Source organism: Tamandua tetradactyla, chromosome 6 (assembly GCF_023851605.1).
Source record: "Tamandua tetradactyla isolate mTamTet1 chromosome 6, mTamTet1.pri, whole genome shotgun sequence".
Classification (NCBI taxonomy): domain Eukaryota; kingdom Metazoa; phylum Chordata; class Mammalia; order Pilosa; family Myrmecophagidae; genus Tamandua; species Tamandua tetradactyla.
Window position 1 is genome coordinate 99385356 of NC_135332.1, and position 19361 is coordinate 99404716.

General features: G+C 36.2%; 1 protein-coding gene and 1 non-coding gene across 2 annotated transcripts in view; both read left to right on the plus strand.

Moving 5' to 3' along the window:
• Nucleotides 1-17840, plus strand: part of TGS1 (trimethylguanosine synthase 1) — a 46186-nt gene extending 28346 nt beyond the window's left edge. The window contains exon 13 of the mRNA XM_077166766.1: nt 11588-17840. Within this exon, the coding sequence (XP_077022881.1) occupies nt 11588-11710 (123 nt within the window). The 3' untranslated portion in view covers nt 11711-17840. The remainder of the gene's footprint in view (nt 1-11587) is intronic.
• On the plus strand, nt 5089-5192 carry LOC143689240 (U6 spliceosomal RNA). The gene has a single exon (XR_013178697.1). It is a non-coding gene; the product is annotated as a U6 spliceosomal RNA (small nuclear RNA).
• Nucleotides 17841-19361: the final 1521 nt, after the last annotated feature.

Consider the following 19361-nt stretch of genomic DNA (forward strand, 5'->3'; position numbering starts at 1 on the left):
TTTTTATATATATTTTTTATTTCCCAATAAAAGTGTTGAAATATGAAAAAAATGATAGGTACATAAATCACTAGAATGCATTATTAAGAGAGGTAGAGATGAAGGGCACTGGCTTTCTGTTGACTGACATCAGGAAAAGTTTCTGAGGATAAACAGCACATAAAACTGGACTTTACAGTGAAGAAGGATTTAATTTTGGTCAATTGAGAAGATGGCAGGAACATCAACAAGGTGGAAGTGGGAATACATGGGTTATGTTCAGGTAATGGGCTAAATAAAATAGATATTGAGAGTCAGGCAGACCTGAGTGTGCATCCCACCCTGGCTCTTCATTACTTTCTGTGGGTGGTTATTAGCCTCGTGGTGTTTCTAAGGAATAAGTGAAATACATAGAGAAAGCATTCATCACAGTACCTTTGACCCATAAGCCCTCAACAGAGTCCTATCTGCTACTCAGAAGATCCTACCAGAAAGTTATTGTGAAAAGAATTTAAATGTCAGTAAGATTTGAAGAGGGCCTATATGAAAAAATGACATGTTTTCTCTAGAGGAAAGAATAAACAGCTTTAACTATTTGTGAAATGATAAAACAATTTAATATATGAATAAATATCTCAGATAATACATTTCTCTTCATGTTTCCAGAAACCAGACAGACTGGCTTCTGTTGGACTTACCCACATGGTGATTAATTTGTGAGATTCTCCTGTTCTTGGTTTATCTACCTGAGAACTCTGGTGCTCAGCTCTTGAGTGCGCATTGGAATCACCTGAGTGGCTTTTTAAAATTACAAATACCCTGGCCCAAAGGGAAAGATTCTCTCTGGTTTATTTTCTGGAATGGGACAAAGCATGAATATTTTTTACAGCCCTCTAAGTGATTCTGTATGATGCCAAAGCTGAGGTTCTCTGGGTTAAAAGAAGAGTAAATGAAATTAGAAAACCTTAGCTTCTCCCTTATCTTTAGAACTTAGGTCTTGCTGCCTGTTATCTATTTTTGAACCATTGTATCTAAATATTAGGCCTCCCAAAATTACATATGAAGTATCAGCTCCAAGAAAAAGGCACTGTCCCCTTGCTTCATGTATTTGATATTAACCTACAGTCTGCTACTCATGTTACTCAGAGCTGCTTTTTAGACTCCCAGATAAGGTTGGACCTGTGGGTTCCATAGTTCTTTCTTTCATATGTAAACTCCATCACTAATTTCATAAGAGGCTGTATAGTCTTTGCTGAACTATATGTCATCCCTATATTAAATATAGACAGGCTCATTTAGGTACTTGCGTGACAGTAGGGAATTCACTGCATGTTGTAAAGGTTACAGTGATTAATTTTTTCTTGTTAGATTAACATTTGCCCAAGAGAAAGAGCTTATTTTTTCCTTTAACGTGGTTTTGGTTCGCTTTTAAAAATTGCCAGATTTAAGGTTGGTAGTTCATTTGTGTTTTCTGCCTCTAGAGGGAGTAAGGACACCAGAGAATAATAAAACTCAAAAGGAAAACTGATAAGATTTCAAATACTATTTGTTTGGTGGTGAATTTAGATTGCATTACAGTGAGAAATCAACTTTTCTTTTCAAAATGGAGAAGATTCATTCTATACATAAGATTTTAAAAATGAAATAAGAGGCAATATTGCAAGATTGACAGAGGTCCCAGAGTTAGAGAACATTAACTATCATATCAATGCAAACCTAGAAATGAGTTTGGTTCCAAAGTTTATGAGTATACTGTTTGAAACTCAGGCTGCATTTTTCTCATAAAAATATCTATAAAGGGCAGTTGATTTTGAGCTATAAAAGTCTAGAGCTATAGAAGTGATAAAATTTACAAATACAGAACTTAATTAGAAAGGGGAAATTATCTGGGAACATAGCTGGCCATTCTAATCCAGTCATTGACATGTGCCATGCTTTTAAGTCAGTGTTTGTATGTGTAGTGCATTGCACATGAAAAAAGAACAGAATTGCCGTGTGGCCCCTATGTCCAGGTTGTAGAATGTAACTTGCTTTTGGTTAATTAGTGATTATTAAAAGACTTAGGCACCTACTGATTACTGAACATCCTTTATCGTAGAGCTTTTTTTTTCCACTTAGTGTTATTTTGAATGTGTGTTTTTTTGGTTGAATATGTGGTATGACTGTGTTAACATAACTCAGGATTCAAAAGATTTCTGGGGGAAATCTCCTGTCTCTATCACTTAGCCATTCAGTGTCCCATCTCCCAGACAGCCATTATTACCGGTTTCTTAGCTATTCTTCTAGTGTCTTTTTATGTATAATATGCAAATATAGATATGCTTCTCTCCCTTTTTTTACATTACAACTTGTTATGTTTTACACCTTACTTGTTTCACTTAACATGGTTTGAAGAGTATTTTTTACAGGTATTTTTACACAAAAAATGATTCCACATCATTTTTTTAGAATGACCTGATATTCAATTGTATGAATATACCATAATTTATTTAGCCAGTTTCATATTGATGGGCATTTGATTTAGGTGACTTTCATTATTTTGCTGTTAAAGCAATGTTTCATTGTTTAACCACATACACAGTTATACTGACTTATGTGTATTTAGAATTTTGAAAAATATTGTCAGGTGTTACTTAGATCCAGAGGCTGTATCACTTTACACTCCAACCAACAATATGAGAAAATGCCTATTTCCCCACACTTCAGCCAGTACAGAGGGTTACCATGCTTTTTAATCCTTATAATTTTACATTCCCCCTTGGCTTTACAATAGTACTTTACCTTAATTTTTTTTTCTTTTCTATTAACCTCTATTGATTGGGTATACACACTACCTTAAGGAAACTCCCAAATAACTACTAATTATTTGAAGTCAACACAGTCTTAGCTTTAAATATTGTTCATGGTGGTTAATTAAAATCAAAATGAAGTAGCTTCCTTAAACACTTTATGAACAATAAGACTTTACAAACATAAGATGATACTTTAAAATAATTGCTACTATAAGTATTGGTCACAGAGCCAGTATTGTCTTTACCAGCTTATTTAGCAGGCATAATAAGGAGCTTCTTCATTCATGTTGAGGTAATAGGAATTATACCCCTGGAAAAAAATATACAGGAGAGTATTTATATTGAAAATGGTTTTGTGCTAGTTGTTTTTTCGTTTCCATTATTCCCAGCCACTATTGATGACCTTGAGGCTGTGGCAGTCAGGATCATTCCTCTGGCTAGACTATCATCTAATAGTATATATTTATCAATTTGCTTTCCTTATGGTACCTTCTTAAAGTTGTTATAGTTAATGGAATGGAATTTTGATTGAGGAAGAGGAGATAGAAATAATTTTTGAGCTAATTTTAATAGGCAAGCTAGCTTGAAGAATGTTGCCAGTAGGTATATTTGTACCATGGATAATGTTTATATTCAGGGTAGCTAAACTAAATGTGGACTCCATATAATACAACTTGTCTTGGCTTTCCAGGTACAATTTGTCTTGAAGTCTTTCCATGTAGGAGATAAGGCTGTTTTCAATACCTAGTGAAATGTTTTTCTAGTTCCCCATTGATCTTGTTCTCTTATTCCCTTTTTCTATTTCGGGGTTCTTCCAAGACAAGTATCCCTTGCTATCCAAACTCACTATCAAACTTATGAACTGAATAGATTTAGAAAAAAAATTTATAATAAGGTGTTTGGAGGTAAGGTATATTTGCTCTCTGAAATGACTGTTGAAACTTGAGGACTGATTAGATTAGATCCATAGAGCTCAGATTAAATGTATTTTGCTACTTGATGCCTGTGTGTTGCTCTGTTTCCCTTCATTCCTTTCTTTTGACAGTGATAAAATTCTCGCTCATACTAGCTTTGAATCTACCATCCTTTCCAAACATGAATATCTTTTCTTTTGAGTAGTAAACTTATGCAGTATGGATAAAGCTGTTTGAGCAACTTAGGATGGTTAGTCTACCAAAGGAAACTACACAGCCAGGCTTGTCAGACACCCTCTTTGGCATGAAACACTTGTGAGTGGAGGAGTCCTATCTTTAGCCAGACAGGAATGAGGGATGGTTGTTTTGATATGGGAGCATCTAACTTATAACTCTTACAGTGTTTAACCTCAGACAAATGATAGCATTTTTACTTTTCAGGTTAATGTCATTTAAATTCTTTTTATTTGTGCTATTGTTCATATCACTACAGAAAGCAGGGCAACATCAAGCAACATGTTGAAAAATCAGCTGGGGGACACTGCATCCTATAATTCCTGATATTTATGTAGAGGGCCTACTCCACCCTTCAGTTACCTCCCCTAGAACAGACATCATGATAACTGTTGAGTCAAGACCAACCTATTTTATTTCCTAGTAAAGGAGGAACACATTTACAAATTGACCTGAGTTTGTACATGAAACTTATCCTGCAGTTGTTCAAGCTATATCCCTAAATATAGAAATTGATGCTAGATTTAATCAGAGGATCTGTCTCTTCAGTTTAGCACAGATCTCAAGGTTCCCATTGCCTTTTTAGGTTCCATTCCATAGTATGTAGAAAAGGTAAAGTTTGTAATTATAGCAGTCATCCACTTCTTATAGTTTATTAGATGGATGAATAGATAAGAAGGAGATATTTAATAGGCACCTTTTCTAAAACTTACATATAGCATTAGAAGAATAGAGCTGCATGCATTTGAGTAACTAAAACTACTTAGAGATATGGGAAATTATTAGGTAATTTTGTTATTTAGAAAATAATTTAAATATAACTAGATTCAATCTATTAGCATTTTAATATTTGGTTTGGGTTGAACATAATAAAAAGTCACTGATTTCTTTGAAAATATTAGTCTATGTATTGTAGTATCTGCTTATTTAATAAATGGAAAATCAGGGCCTTATTGGTTTGTAAATATTACTATTAGAAATTTTTCTGAAATTGTTCTAAATATTAAGTTGATTGGTAGAAATCTGGTCTAATTTTGGCACTGCCATATAGCCAAAATTATATCCAACCTGGTAAGTATTCCAACAGGTGGTGAGCCCTTAGTCCCCATTTAGGAACTAGAAACCTGGGGGGGGTGGGGGGGTAGAATTAAGAACCATGGGTTGGATTCTTGCTTCAGCTGCACATATGCTGGAATTGGAATGATAGCAGAAAAGATTATCATAGCCCATGTGTAGGTATGACATGCAAATTTGTGAAACATTCCATATTTTAAAAAAAGAACCATGGGTTGAGCTTCTGCTACATCTACATGAGTAATTTTCAAACTACTTAACCTGAAAATGGCAAGCCTTCAAAACTCAGCACTCAAAAGCTGTTAAAATAATAGACCCTGCATTTATATTCATATACTACATAAATGTTTCTTGAATGAATGCTTAATTTTTCTTGAATGAATGGTATAGAGTTTGTAGGATTCTCCTGTACATTTTGTTGGATCATCATAACAGTTTTCTATATTTTTTGTCTGATTTTATAGATGAGTAAACTAGGGAAATTTATTGATTTGCCTAGTCATTCTGACACAGTGACAGAGTAGGTGCCTAGAATCTCTTAGACCATGTTAATTACAAAAAAGATAGGTGTATCAATTCTTACAGCAGTTAGCTCACCATGAGATTGGGAGCAATGAATAGAATTTGAGGTGATGAGAGTATCAAAGGGTAGAATATCTGCTGCATCAGTTCTCTTCCAGGGATTAAAGACAAAAGGACTAAAAATTAAGCAAAAAGTGAAAGACAGTTGCTGCTGAGCTTTACCTGCCACAGGTATTCTCTTATCTCACCTGGTAACTGGTGATATCCACTGCTTATTGTAATTAGGGATAAAAATTTAGTCAGCTTCTAATGCTTATCAGCCAGCTTTTCCTTTGGAAAGTTTACACTGGGTGATTAGATCAGTGTTGTTTGTTCTTATGCAGTATGTCTTATCATTCTCCATAAGGGTTGGGAAGCTGACCTCATACGGTGCATTTTTGCTGAAATGCTTCTGAATATAAGCTTCTGTATCTCCTTCACTACTTTTGAGTAAGTTTTCTCAGTAAACAATCTGGATAGAAAGTAGAAAAGTGCTCAGGTGCTCACAGTGCTACCTATACCTTCTGTGCTAGTAGCCAGGGTCTCCCATATCTTCTGGTCCATTGTGATTTGTTTAACTTGTTCACTTTAAATAGTCTGCATATTTCTGGTATCAGGTTCTGAGAATAGGTGAAAGACAAAGCTGAGTAAACTGGTTACAATTGGCCCCTCTTCTAGTTTGCAAGCTGCCAGCGAATGTAGTATACCAGAGATAGAATGGCTTTCTAAAAGGGAATTTAATAAGCTACAAATTTACAGTTCTAAGGAATTGGAGGTGTCCAAATTAAGGCACCAACAAAAGGTTACCTTCACTCAAGAAAGGCCGATGGGTCAGGAACACTTCTGTCAGCTGGGTAGGCACGTGGTTGGCTAGTCCCTTATTCCTGGGTTCTGTTGCTTTCAGCCTCTTGTTCCTTTGGGGTTCCTCACTTTGCTTCTCCAGAGCTGGCTTTCATCTCTTGCCTTCCCTTGGCTCTTTCCAGATTCTGGTTTGCTTAACATCTCATGGCAATGTCTTCTGGGTTCCAGGCATCTCCAAACATCCATCTCTCAGGCATCTGTGTCAGCTCTGCTCTGAAGTTTCTGTTGGCTCTGTCATTTCTCTCTCTGTAGACTCCAAAGTTTCTGTTGTTTCTTGTTCTTTCCAAAATGTTTCCTCTTTTAAGGATCGCAGTAAACTAGTGAAGACCCACCTGGAATGGGTGGAGTCCCATCTCTAATCAAAGGTCACACCCACAATTGAGTGTGTCACATCTCTGTGGAGATGAACAAATCAGAAGTTTCCAACCTGCGGTATTAGGATTAAAAGAAAAGGCTACTTCCACAAGAGTGGATAAGGATTAAGATACGGCTTTTCTGGGGCACATAATAACTTGAAAACTAGCACAGCCTCCTCTTAGGAGACTAATGCAGGGTAGGTTGTGATGTGCAGGAGGGCTTTGTTGACCTTTCACTAGTATGCCAGTGGCTCCTGTTGACAGTAGTGGCTTTTTAAAATCACATTTTTTTCATCAAGTTAATATTCTGCATAAAGAAAGAAGAGGAAATTAGAATATTTGTGAAAGCATGAAATAGTATTAAAAAATTATCTGTATCAGTGCAAGGGTAGCTCAGTGTTAGAATTCTTCCCTGTCATCCCCAAGATCCAGGTGCTTTTCCCGGAGCCTGCACATGCCAAAAAAAAAAAAAGATTACCTGAAAAGCTATTAGCAGAAAAAAAAAGACGTATTCATTTAAGCATAGAAATCTCATTTGTGTACACCATGTGCAGAGAAATGGGACTGCTTTTATTAAATTGAAGTATGTTTGATTGTAATCTGATTTTCCGCTAACACTTTTTTTTACCTCAGAAATTTTTTTACCTGACCTTTTTTGTGTGTGATGTAATAAAGGAAACATTGGGGCAGAGACATAGTGGGTAACATGAGGTATTGTCCCTGTGTGATGTGAGGTTTCTCATCACAACCAGTGTTTCAGATGCTCCTTGTTCCTGCCTCTGCAGTTGACAGGAGCTCTGGAGACCCCATGAAAAATAGTCTGCATTTTCACCTGGCTTCTTGTGCGTCTAATCAGAATTTTATATGTTTCAGATTTAATCATCTCTCCAATGTAGTAATAGGATGCTTCAGAGCTCTAATTGTTCTGATCTTTCTTATAATAAAGTATTGCTTGTCCTCACTATTATATATTCTTCCGTTAGAATCCAGTCTGAAAGTTATTTTTTCTCATTCATTTGGTTATCATACATTTTTACATTGAATCAGTTTTTGTTTTAAAGAAATGGGGTTTTGAATATGTATATAAGGCTTATATCTTCATGCCTTAATTTTTACTAAAATTATCACCTCAACACCTGTGAATTTTTTCCCATTTCTGATTCCCCAAAATTAATTAATTGCTGGAAATAAAATCTACTTTATCAAAGTACAGTCCTTAGTTCTAGTTCCAATCCACATTAACTGGGATTTCTTTAAATAGGTCTAGCATATTTAGGTAAAACTCCAAAAACATAGAGCATGTAGCCCACAGCTATTTTTATTTGCCTGCCTACTTACCCTCTCTCTTTTCCTCAATTTATTAAACTTTAACTAAAAAGAGGAAGGAACCAAATAACATTTTGCCAGTTAATCCTGCTGGTAAAAAATAAGGACAGCCAGAAATTTCTGGCATTAAATCTGCTTGAAATAAAGCATTGTTTATCAGTTTTAACTACAGAATCTTTACAGTCGTTCCAACTCCAAAATCTGAACCTAAAATATGTGTAGTTGTGAAGATAGAAACAAAATACAAAAAAGGCTAGTTAGAAATTACTTTAGTCACAGTGTTTGAAACTAACATGTTATTTCTTAAAAATCTCTTCCTGAACACCAGTAGATACTTTTCTCATCATATTCTGCCACATATATATTTTTTTCCTTTTCCTCTAGTATCAGGAATATTTTTTTTATTTGATTTTCCATCATCTAGTATCAGGAATATTTGTTTTATTTGATTTATCCATCATCTGTCTTTCACAGCTAGAATGTGAGATCCATGTTGGTAGAGATTTTGGGCTGTTTAAAAACAGTTAAATAGTTAACAGTAGTTAAAACATATTGTCACAGACCTCAGAAAATTCCCATGTAAGTACATCACTATACCTGTCTCTTTACCAAAGTCTAGGGAACCCTCTCAACAGTGTAGAGAGAAGGAAAAAAAACTACCCTGTCATCTCAGAGAATTTTTTTTATATAATTCTACTTATAGCTATGTAAGAAACAATACACATCCATTTGTATAGTACCGTTCAATTTTTTTTTCCATATAAATGTCATGCAGTGCTTTTCTTCTCAAAATGGCCTTTTTTGAGGGAGATAATATTTCTGTTTTTCGGGTCCTGTTTTTCAGCTTATTGAAATGACTGTCTGAATTGAATGTATGTTTTCTTTTTTTCATGTGCATTTATTTGCATATGACACAAGCTATTTACTTTTCTGGTTTAGATGAACTTAAATTAGAACTGAGAAAAGTTGTGAAACAGTTACATAGTTATATTTTATATATGTTGGCCTTTGCCTATTCTTAGTTAAGGGCAAGAATATATTATAGAATATAATATTAATGTTCCTTATTAGCAAACAGTGGGGTGTATGCATATGTGTTTTATATCATTATAACAGATACTGTTTGATTTCTGTTTTCTTCTGTTCCTATTGATAAAAACACAGCCTTTCTCTTTTATGTTCCTTTGGGAGCAGAGATTGAGGTTGATGTTGTTATCCCCCTGGTGGAATAATTCCTTATCTTTTCTTCCTTTAAGAATGTACCATAGAATGACCTGTTATTTCTCCCCTATTTCTGTACCTTTCACTTTTTTCCTAAGTTAGAAACAGTTCAGTACTTTAAAATACATGCTCAGTAACACACAATAAATGTCACCTTTTACCAAATGCTGTATAATACCACTAAGATTAGATTCTCTCAGTCCTCTGAAGCAAACTACACTATGTACCTGTCTTTGCAAAGTATACAACTACAATTTTTGTGAATTACAATTACAGGATTAAATACAGAAAATGCACATCTATTTGTCTTTGTACCTGTCTCTAATCCTTTTGTCCCTTTTTTTGTTCCTTCATGTCTTATGTTCTCCTCTAACTGCCCAGGGTTCTCCACTGGATTCCCCTTTCCCTTGATCTTTCTTGCTTTATCTCTGGTGATGTAATACATCATCAGGTTAGTAGGTAATACATTTGCAAGTTAGTAGGCCTGTGAGAGGTTGGATAAAAAACATTTGAACCACAATATAGTTTTTACAGTGTAACTGCGTGATTATGAAAACCTTGTGTATGGTGCTCCTTTTATCCAGGGTATGGACAGATGAATAAAAAAATAAGGATAAAAATAAATAATGAGAGGGTGAGTAAAAAAATTGGGTAGATTGAAATACTAGTGATAAATGAGAAGGAGAGGTAAGGGGTATGGAATATATGAGTTTTTTCTTTTGTTTCTTTCTCGGAAATGATGCATTTGTTCTAAAAATGATCATGGTGATGAATATACAACTATATTGCACACCATGTGTGGACTGTCTGTGTGAAGATTTCTCATAAAAATATTTAAAAAAAAAAAAGATACCAACTTAGCTTCAGTAGCAACGTGGTACTTATGATTATGCCAAAGAGTCACACCAGAGAACCTCTTGTTCCCAGATGTGACCTCTCTCTCTAAACCAACTTGGCAGGTGAACTCACCGCCCTTCCCCCTAGGTGGGACGTGAATCTGGGGTGTAAATCTCCCTGGCAATGTGGACCATGACTCACAGGAATGAGCCTGGCCCTGACATTGTGGGATTGAGAAAAATTCTTGACCAAAGGGGGAAGAGAAATGGAACAAAAGTTTCAGTGACTGAGAGATTTCAAATAGATCATTCAGGAAGTTATTCTTATGCAGTACATAGATACCCCTTTTCAGTTTTTCGTGTTTTGGGGAAATGCCTGAAACTGTTGAACTGTTATCCAATAGCCTTGATTCTTGAAAATAATTGAATAACTATAGAGCTTTTAAGGTATGACCATGTGATTGTGAAAACCTTGTGACTGACACTTCCTTTACCCAGTGTATGAACAGATAAGAAAAACAAAACAGACAAAAAACGTTTGAACCAAACAGAGCCATATCTATATGAGAACTTAGGGTAAACCATTGCTATTTGAAGTATTACAAAGTCAAATGCAAGCATTATTATGGAGTAGAAGCATCTTTTGCTAACTGCTCCTGTGATAGTCATTTGATTAACATCCTTTTGATGTCAATTATATGGAGGTGGAGAGGGAGCAGTGCTTTCAAATTGCTAATAAAAGGTTTGGTCATTATGTTCTAGTAGACCTTAGAAAGCACAGCAGGTGGAGAAGGTCCAAGCTGGGAGAACAGCACAGACCTGTTAGGAGAAAGTAGGCAGTAGAGGCTAGAATTCTTGAGAGTAGGGATTCTGTCTATCTTGTTTCTTTTGTATTCCTGGTATCATGTAACAAATCCTCAGTAAATATTGTTAAATGAATGGGAAGATAAAATGAAGATGATACTGTCAACCTGAAAAAGTTTTTCAGGAAAGGGGCTATTCTTTAAATCCCTTGTTAGTGAATAAATCTGATATTTGGGAAGGACTTGTTCAATTTCTCTTCCTCTTTGAGTTCTTTAGCTTCTGGCATTGGAAAGATCAGGCTTATACAGCAACATACCACCATAGTTTTACCAGTAATAGCAAAAACCTCTGGAACTGCAGGTATTTCTCCCACAGATTATTGCATTAATACTTACCTGAGAAATAGCAGTGAGCATTTGAGGCACTTCATTATTTAAAGGGCATAAATTAAAATTCAGAGTTTTCTTGTTATTTGATACAGTGACATTAAAGTGCCCGGGTGGTTCAGTGGTAGAATACTCGCCTTCCATGTGAGAGACCCAGGTTTGATTCCCGGACTATGCACCAAAAAAAAAAAAAAAAAAATGATATCATGCTTATTTGAGACATTCTTCTGTTCCTTTTTTTAGGTTGCTTCCTTAGCTGGGCCTGGAGGACAAGTGGAAATTGAGCAGAATTTTCTTAACAATAAATTGAAGACGATTACTGCTTATTTTGGTGATCTGATCCGAAGATCTTCCTCTGAAACATAACTGAGGTGGCCAGGAAAATCATGCAGTGGTCAGAACATCATTATATAAGAACACTTGGAATTTCTTCCTGTATTCCTTGATACTTCGAACCCAGAATATGCTTCTTATATTAGCATATGGAATGGATCTTGTTTGTGGGAGGTTAATGAATGCTAATGAAGTGCTCTGAGATCTTTGGATAATATTAACTATGTGCATGATACCTTATAATAGTAAGTGCCATGCGGAAAGGGTGGCTAACCCCTGTGCTTAATGTCAGTAAGTGTTGGTATATTTTTCAGTCTTGTCTGTTTTGGTTTAACTTTGAAAATGTTTATATAGATATCACGAATGATGTGTTTGTCTAGTAGATACAAAAAAAAAAAACAATGAATCAATAATATTCTTCCAACCTATTTAACCCCTATTGAAATAATTTTATATGTTTCAGGCTAGAAACATAAACAGTACAGAATGGTACAAAATAGTACCATCCCCTACCCTTTATTTATCTATCTAAAGATAATCACAACCAACAGCATTTTATACCCTTTGAGGACTGAAAGGAATTACAATATACCTAATATTTTCTTTACTCATTAATAGACTGTTCTGTACCCTTTTATTTTTTCTTTTAAACTCAGTAGTACATCTTGAAGACCCTTCCCTATCAATACATACAGATCTACCTCATTCTTTTTAATGGCCATTTTGTGGCTATGCTGTAGTTAACCAGTTCCCTATTTATGGACATTTAAATTGTTTTTTTTGTTTTGCAATTACCACTATTCTGCACTGTCCATAATTATAATACATTTTGTTGAACAGGTATACCCATAGGTGTAGTCATATTTCTGGGCTTTGTGCGTTTCAACAGATACTGCTAAATGATAGAAGTGGGCCCATTGGTAACCCACCAGCAGTAATAAAGAATGTGTGTTTCCTGCCCCTTCACCAGTTCTGGGCAGTAAACATTTTCACTGTTGCTATCTCGTAAGTGAGAAAAGTGGTACCTTGATGTTTGTATATGGTTTCTTAATTATGAGATTTGAATCTTATTTTCATCGTTTTTGGCCTTTTTGATAGTTTTGTCCTCTTTTAAACTGCTTATTCCTATCTTTTTGCTGTTGAATTTTTATCTTTTTCTTAAAATGTATATGAGTTCTTTGTAAATTAAAGAATTAGCCCTTTGTTTTTAATAGGTATTGCAAATGTGTTTTTACAGGTTATTGTTGTCTATCAACTTATTTGTGTTTTGTTTGCCATACGCAAGTTTTTAATTTTTATGTAGTCAAATGTATCATTCTTTTTCTTTCTCGCTTCTGGGTTGTATGTTCTTTAGAAAAATACTTTCCACATCCCAGAATATAAATACATTTATTCAGGCTTTTTTTTCCTAGAACTTGCTTGGTTTCATGTTCTTTGCTTCATATAGAATTTCCTTGTTAACCTCCATTTTGTAGAGGTTGTATCTTTAAATTGTGCATTGCAAAAACAATAGGAAGTATATTTTTTAATATAGGAGTTTATATTATCTTTTTCTATTAAAATAGCTTCTTAAAGTGGGAATGATATGTGTTGCTTAAATTATTCATCTGAAAAATTTGTATGAACATTTTTTACAAGTAGAGATGGTGCTAAAAACAGACATATCCAGTGACACAGAACTCTGACCATTGGGTTTAGTCTGGGATATTTATATAATTTGTGTTAAACTTTAACAGACTATGTCTGAGATTAGGGGACTGAAATCATTCCTTTTTTTTGTTTGTTTTCAGTAAGTACTGGAAAATTATTCAAGAAAAATTGAAATATTTGCAATTTATGCCTAATTGCCCTGCAATATACTATCAGTTGAGCTGGTTGTTGAGGGTTCATTTTACTGATGGCAACGTCAAAATCTAATATATTCTTGGTTTTTATACTTTTTCCTCAGTAGTATCAGCATGTACATTGCATATTTATCAGTGTTTTTAAAATAGTGGCAGCACTGGCCCTAAACAGTTATGTAAGGTCCCTAGAGCTAGATTGGGACTTCATTCAGCCATTTGGGGCAAGAGGCAGGAAGGGGTTAAAAGCAGTTTACCCAAATCTCGAATTAATTTTCAGCTTTTTGTCACTTAATTTTCCACACATGTACTTTTTTTAAAAAATTATTTTTATTGAGAAATATCCACACACATATAGTCCAACCATATTATAAAGTCAGTGGCTCACAATATCATCACATCATTATATGTTCTTCAACCTGATCATTTTTAGAATGTTTGCATCACTCCTGAAAAAGAAAAGCCACTCCAATACACCATATACTAAAAAGAAATATCTATATAATGTATAAGAATAACCTCTTGACTCCGAAATCTGTCAGCCACTGAGACTTTATTTTGTCTTTTTGTCTCTTCCCTACTTTGGGTCAAGAAGACTTTCTCATTGCCTTGATGCCAAGTCCTGGCTCATCCCCAGGAGTCTGGTCCCACATTGCCAGGAAGATTTACACCCCTCCGAGTCATGTTGCATGTAGCAGGGAAAGGCAGTGAGTTAACCTGCCAGGTTGTCTTAGGGATATCACATCTGAGTATCAAAAGAAGTTCTCTGGGGGTGACTTTTAGGCATAATTATCAGTAGGCTTAGCTTCTCCTTTGCAGGAATAAACTTTATAGGGGCAAACCCCAAGACTGAGGGCTCAATTTGTTGTCCCCATTTCTTGCAGGAATATCCCTCGATGAAGAAGTTGAATATTTCCTCCTTTCTCCCCTTTTGCAAGTACTTTTTAATTCTCTGCCCAAATTACTCGTGGATATATCGGGGTATCACACGAACCTGTATAAACTAACAAGATCTCATGCCCTATTCAAGATTCCTTGCAATTATGGAGTTGAAGTAAACTGACCATATAAGTTACATTAGGTAATGTGCTACCCAAAATATAAGTTTTGCACCAAATAAATATCTCTCCTTTTGGTCTCACATAGAGGTTGAAGTTTGAAAATATGGATCATATCATCCTTTACCCAGTATACTGATTTACCTTAGTCTTATCCAAATCAGCTTCATTTATATCTCTAGTCGAAGTCTGAACACTTTCAGCTTTTTAACAGTTGCTGACTTTCATAGCTTCAGTGCTCTAACTGTGAGTCTCAAGTGTCACATAAATACCCGAAGTTTCAAGGAACAACCAGGTTATACACAAATGGCTCCGTATCTCAGATTTTAGAAATACCAGTTACAACTCCTGAATGTATGTGACTGCTATAAGAGTTCGTAATCTAGGACCCTTTACTATAGGTCCCAACTTGATACCCATGCTTTCAAGTTCAATTCTCTGAGTTTGTATACTATAGTAAATCCCTATGAGTGAGGCATGATAATATTGGTCTCTTTGTTTCTGACATTTGCTTCAATGCACTGTCCTTAAGGTTCACTCACCTAGTTGCATGCCTCACAACTTCATTTCTGTTTTGCAGCCTCTCAGTAGTCCATTGTATGTAAACACTACAGTTCTCCCTTACACTCCTCAGTCATTGTACCCTTAGGCCACCTCAATCCATTGCAAATCAGGAACACTGCTACCATAAACATCAGTGTGCAAATGTCCATTCAAGTCCCCATTGTCATATCCTCCAGATATATACCTAGCAACCACACATGCACTTTTGCACACATTTTCTTACTTATATATTGTTAATATTAAAATCAGTTTGTCTTATTAAACATACATGAACTTGTATGGGTAAAACAGGAAGCCTAACAAAGATTAATTCCTACTCAATTGTCACTCTTAGATAGAACAGACATACAGACTCATAAAATATTAAGGATCAGAGGGACCTTACAAAGCTTCTAGTCTATTATGCAAACCCTGTGTTCAAATATATAAAATTGATAAAAAATGAAGGAACTGTAACTACTTAGGATAAAAAAGGTGAGGAGGCTAGCAGCCTCTTCTAATCCAGGCCTGTCATTTTTTTGCCCTTGTTAAAATTGTGATTTTTTTATAAAAGTGATATATACTTAAAACAACTTAAATACACTCAACTATTAAAACAGTGAAACTTCTGCTTAAACCCTTCCTCTCCACACCTATCCTCCATTTTTCCAATAGTAAGTGTCTTTCACTCCCTTTCCCCAAGGTAGGCACCGTGGACACTTTAGTATGTATCCTTCAAGACATTTTCCTATGCAATAAAAACTTATGCATAATACATATACAGCTGGGATGGAAGGGGATTATTTTATTCTGAAACTTGATCTTTTTATTAAAAATCACATTTATTTTTCCACATCAGTACGTATACAACACAATACAATACATACACATATTTTTTTTATTAGAGAAGTTGTAGGTTTACAGAAAAATGCAAAAGTTACCATGTCCCCTTCCTCCTCATACACAGTTTTCCCTGTGTTCCCGTTTATAACTATCCTGTACCCCAGAAAAGCCATGTTCTTTAATCCTTGTCAATATTGCTAGGTGGAATCTTTTTTTTAAGATGGATCCTTTTGATTAAGTTGTTTCCATGGAAATATGACCCACCCAGTTGTGGGTGGAACCTTTTGATTAGATGGTTTCTATGTGTCTTCACCCATTCAAGGTAAGGTTGCTTACTGGAGTCCTTTAAGAGGGAACCATTTTGAAAAAGCTTTAGAGTTTACATAGCCAAAGACCTTTGGAGATGCACCCCCACCCCCAGGCAGCGTTTAACAAACTAATACACACCCTGTTATAAATACTTTGCATTAGTGTATACCTGTTACAATTGATGAAACAATATTGCTCTAAGTATACTACTATCTATAGTCCATAGCTTATATTTTAGTTTGTTAATGCTGCAGGAAATTCAACATACTGGGTTTACTTTTATAAAATGAATTTATAGTTAGAAGTTTACAGTCCTAAGGTCATAAAAATTCCAAGCTAAGGCATCCAGGGAAACATGCCTTGAAAAGCCAATGGGTCTTGAAGACCTCTGTCAGCTGAGAAAGCATGTGGCTAGGACTGCTGATCCTTTTATATGAGTTTAAAACTTGTATGTACCCCAGAAAAATCATGATTTAATCCTGATCCAATACTGTGGGAGGCAGCTGTTTCTTTTAATCCTGATTCAATACTGTCGGGTGGAAACTTTTGATTAGATTATCTCTGTGGAGATGTGATTGCATGGCAGTGTGACTGCCCATTCAAGGTGGGTCTTGATTAGTTTACTGTAGTCCTTTAAAAGGGGGAACATTTTGGAGAAACATCAGATGCAGACACAGACAGACGTTTGGAGATCAGTTCCTACAGAACTCACAGAGACCCGGATGTTTAAAAATGCTTGGAGTGCTGATAAAGAGCAGATGCCTAAACACAGACAGAGCCCAGCAGATGTCACCAAGTGCCTTCCAAGTGCCCAGGACACAACCCAGAGTTGAGGAGCTAAGTGAAGGTGCACAGACCCTTAGAGAGAAAACCACTGGCCATCAAAAGCTGGAAGCAATCAGAACTGGGAACAAGGATCAGCAGATGGCAGCCATGTGACTTCCCAGCTAACAAAGGTGTTCTGGCCAGCATCAGTCTTTCTTGAGTGAAGGTAACCTCTTGTTGGTGCCTTCATTTGGACATTTTCACAGCCTCAGAACTGTAAACTTGCAATTCAATAAATTTATTTATAAAAGCCATTCCATTTCTGGTATATTGCATTCTGGCAGCTTAACAAAGTAATATATTTGGCTTCCAGATTCAAACAGCTTCCCTAGGAGTATTTTATTTCTGCATCTCTAAATGTCTCTGTGTGGGCTCTGAAGCTTTTTCCAAAATGGTTCCCTCTTTAAAGACTCCAATAAGCAGATTAAGACCCACCTGAAATGGACAGAGACACATCTCTGGAAACCACCCAATCAGAAGGTCCCACCCACTCTTGGGTGGGTCACATCTCCTTGGAAACAACCAAAAAGATCCCACCGAAACAAATCAGGATTAAAGAACATGGTTTTTCTGGGGTACACAGCAGTTTCAAACTGTCACATTCTACCCCCTGGACTCCCCCAAAATATGTTCTTTTCATATACAAAATGCATTCATTTCATCACAATATTAACAAAAACTTTAAACAATTTCAGTAACATCACAAATACCTTATAAATTCAGAAACAGTATAAAATCACATCATAGTCTATTACAGGCATGGTCTGTCCTAAGACAGAATTCTTCTCTGGCTTTGGACTTGTAAAACTCAGAACAAATTTTCTGCTGCCAATACCCAAAGGAGGGATGGTAATAGGATAAATGTTCCCATTTCCATAGGGAGAGATTGGAAGGAAAACAGAGGTCACAGTACCCAAACAGTTTGGAAAACCTGCGGGCAAGCACCATTAGATTTCAGAATCTGAGGGTGATTCATCCTTGGGGTTTTAGAAAGCGGCAGTCCTACCCTTTCCAAGGGCCTACTCAGTGGCCTTGCTCTCTCAAACACTAGGGTAAGGGTTGCAAATCTGGAGAAGCTTTTTCTTGGCTCCACCTCTCCAAGTATCAGAGCAGCACCCAGGCTCTCTGCCATCTCTGGGGCACACGCTCAACCCCCTCAGAACAATGGGTTAGCAACAAGGCTCCCCCAAACCCCAAGAAATGTGCTCCACCCTCTCTGAGGCCTGGTGCACCAAAACTTCCTAAACATCCAAGCAGAATGCCCACCCTCTGCCTTCAGGGCAAACTCACCCTCTACAAGTGCATTGGTGGGTCTGCTTTGCTGGCCTGAGATTTCTTGGTATCAGACCTTAGCTTCCATGGTTCTTTCTGTCTTTGAAGTAATTTTTCCTTCACTTTTTCCCTTTTCTGTCCATTTTAGTCCATACTGGCAGTGGTTCTGTTTATACAGGTCTTGCAAGAAACTTGTCAGTTTTCCATGATGTACACACAGATCACACCCATCAGATAATGGGACCTTCTATAAATCCTTTCTGAGTAACTCATTTCCTACCCTGGCTTTTTCTGAAATGGCTGACTGGTTTCATGTTTGGTTAAATCCTCATGTGGGGCATTATTCTCTGGGTCTCCCTTTCTGGAAGCCCAGAATTTTCCAGACCATTAATTTCTGGTTTCTCTGTACCCCAGATTTCAGTTCTCAGTTTATTTCTTTCACATTTTGCCATAAGCTGCAAGGAGAAGCCGGGCTGCACTTTCCACATTTAATTTAGACATATCTTCAGCTAAATAACCAAATTCATAGCTTTTAAAAACCTACCTTCTACCCAATACCAGTAGTCAATTTTGCCAAATTCTCTGCCCCTTTAAAGCAGCAACCACCTTCATTCCAGTTTGCAATAATACATACATCATTTCTAAGACCTTATCAGGAGTATCTTTAGAATCTACATCTCTACCTTCGGTCTCTTGAAAGCATTCTAGGCTTTTTCTATCAAGCTCTCACAACTCCTCCAGAATCTTCCCTTTATTGATTTAAAAAGCCATTCCAACATATCTGGTATTTGCAAACCACAGCACCCATTTCTCTGGTACCAAAATCTGTGTTAGTTTATTAATGCTGCTGGAAATGCAACATACCAGAAATGGGTTGGTTTTTATAAAAGGAATTTATTAAGTTACAAATGTACAGTTCTAAGGCCATAGAAATGTCCAAACTAAGGCATCCAGGGGAAGATAGCTTAACTCAAGAAAGACTGATGAGTCTGG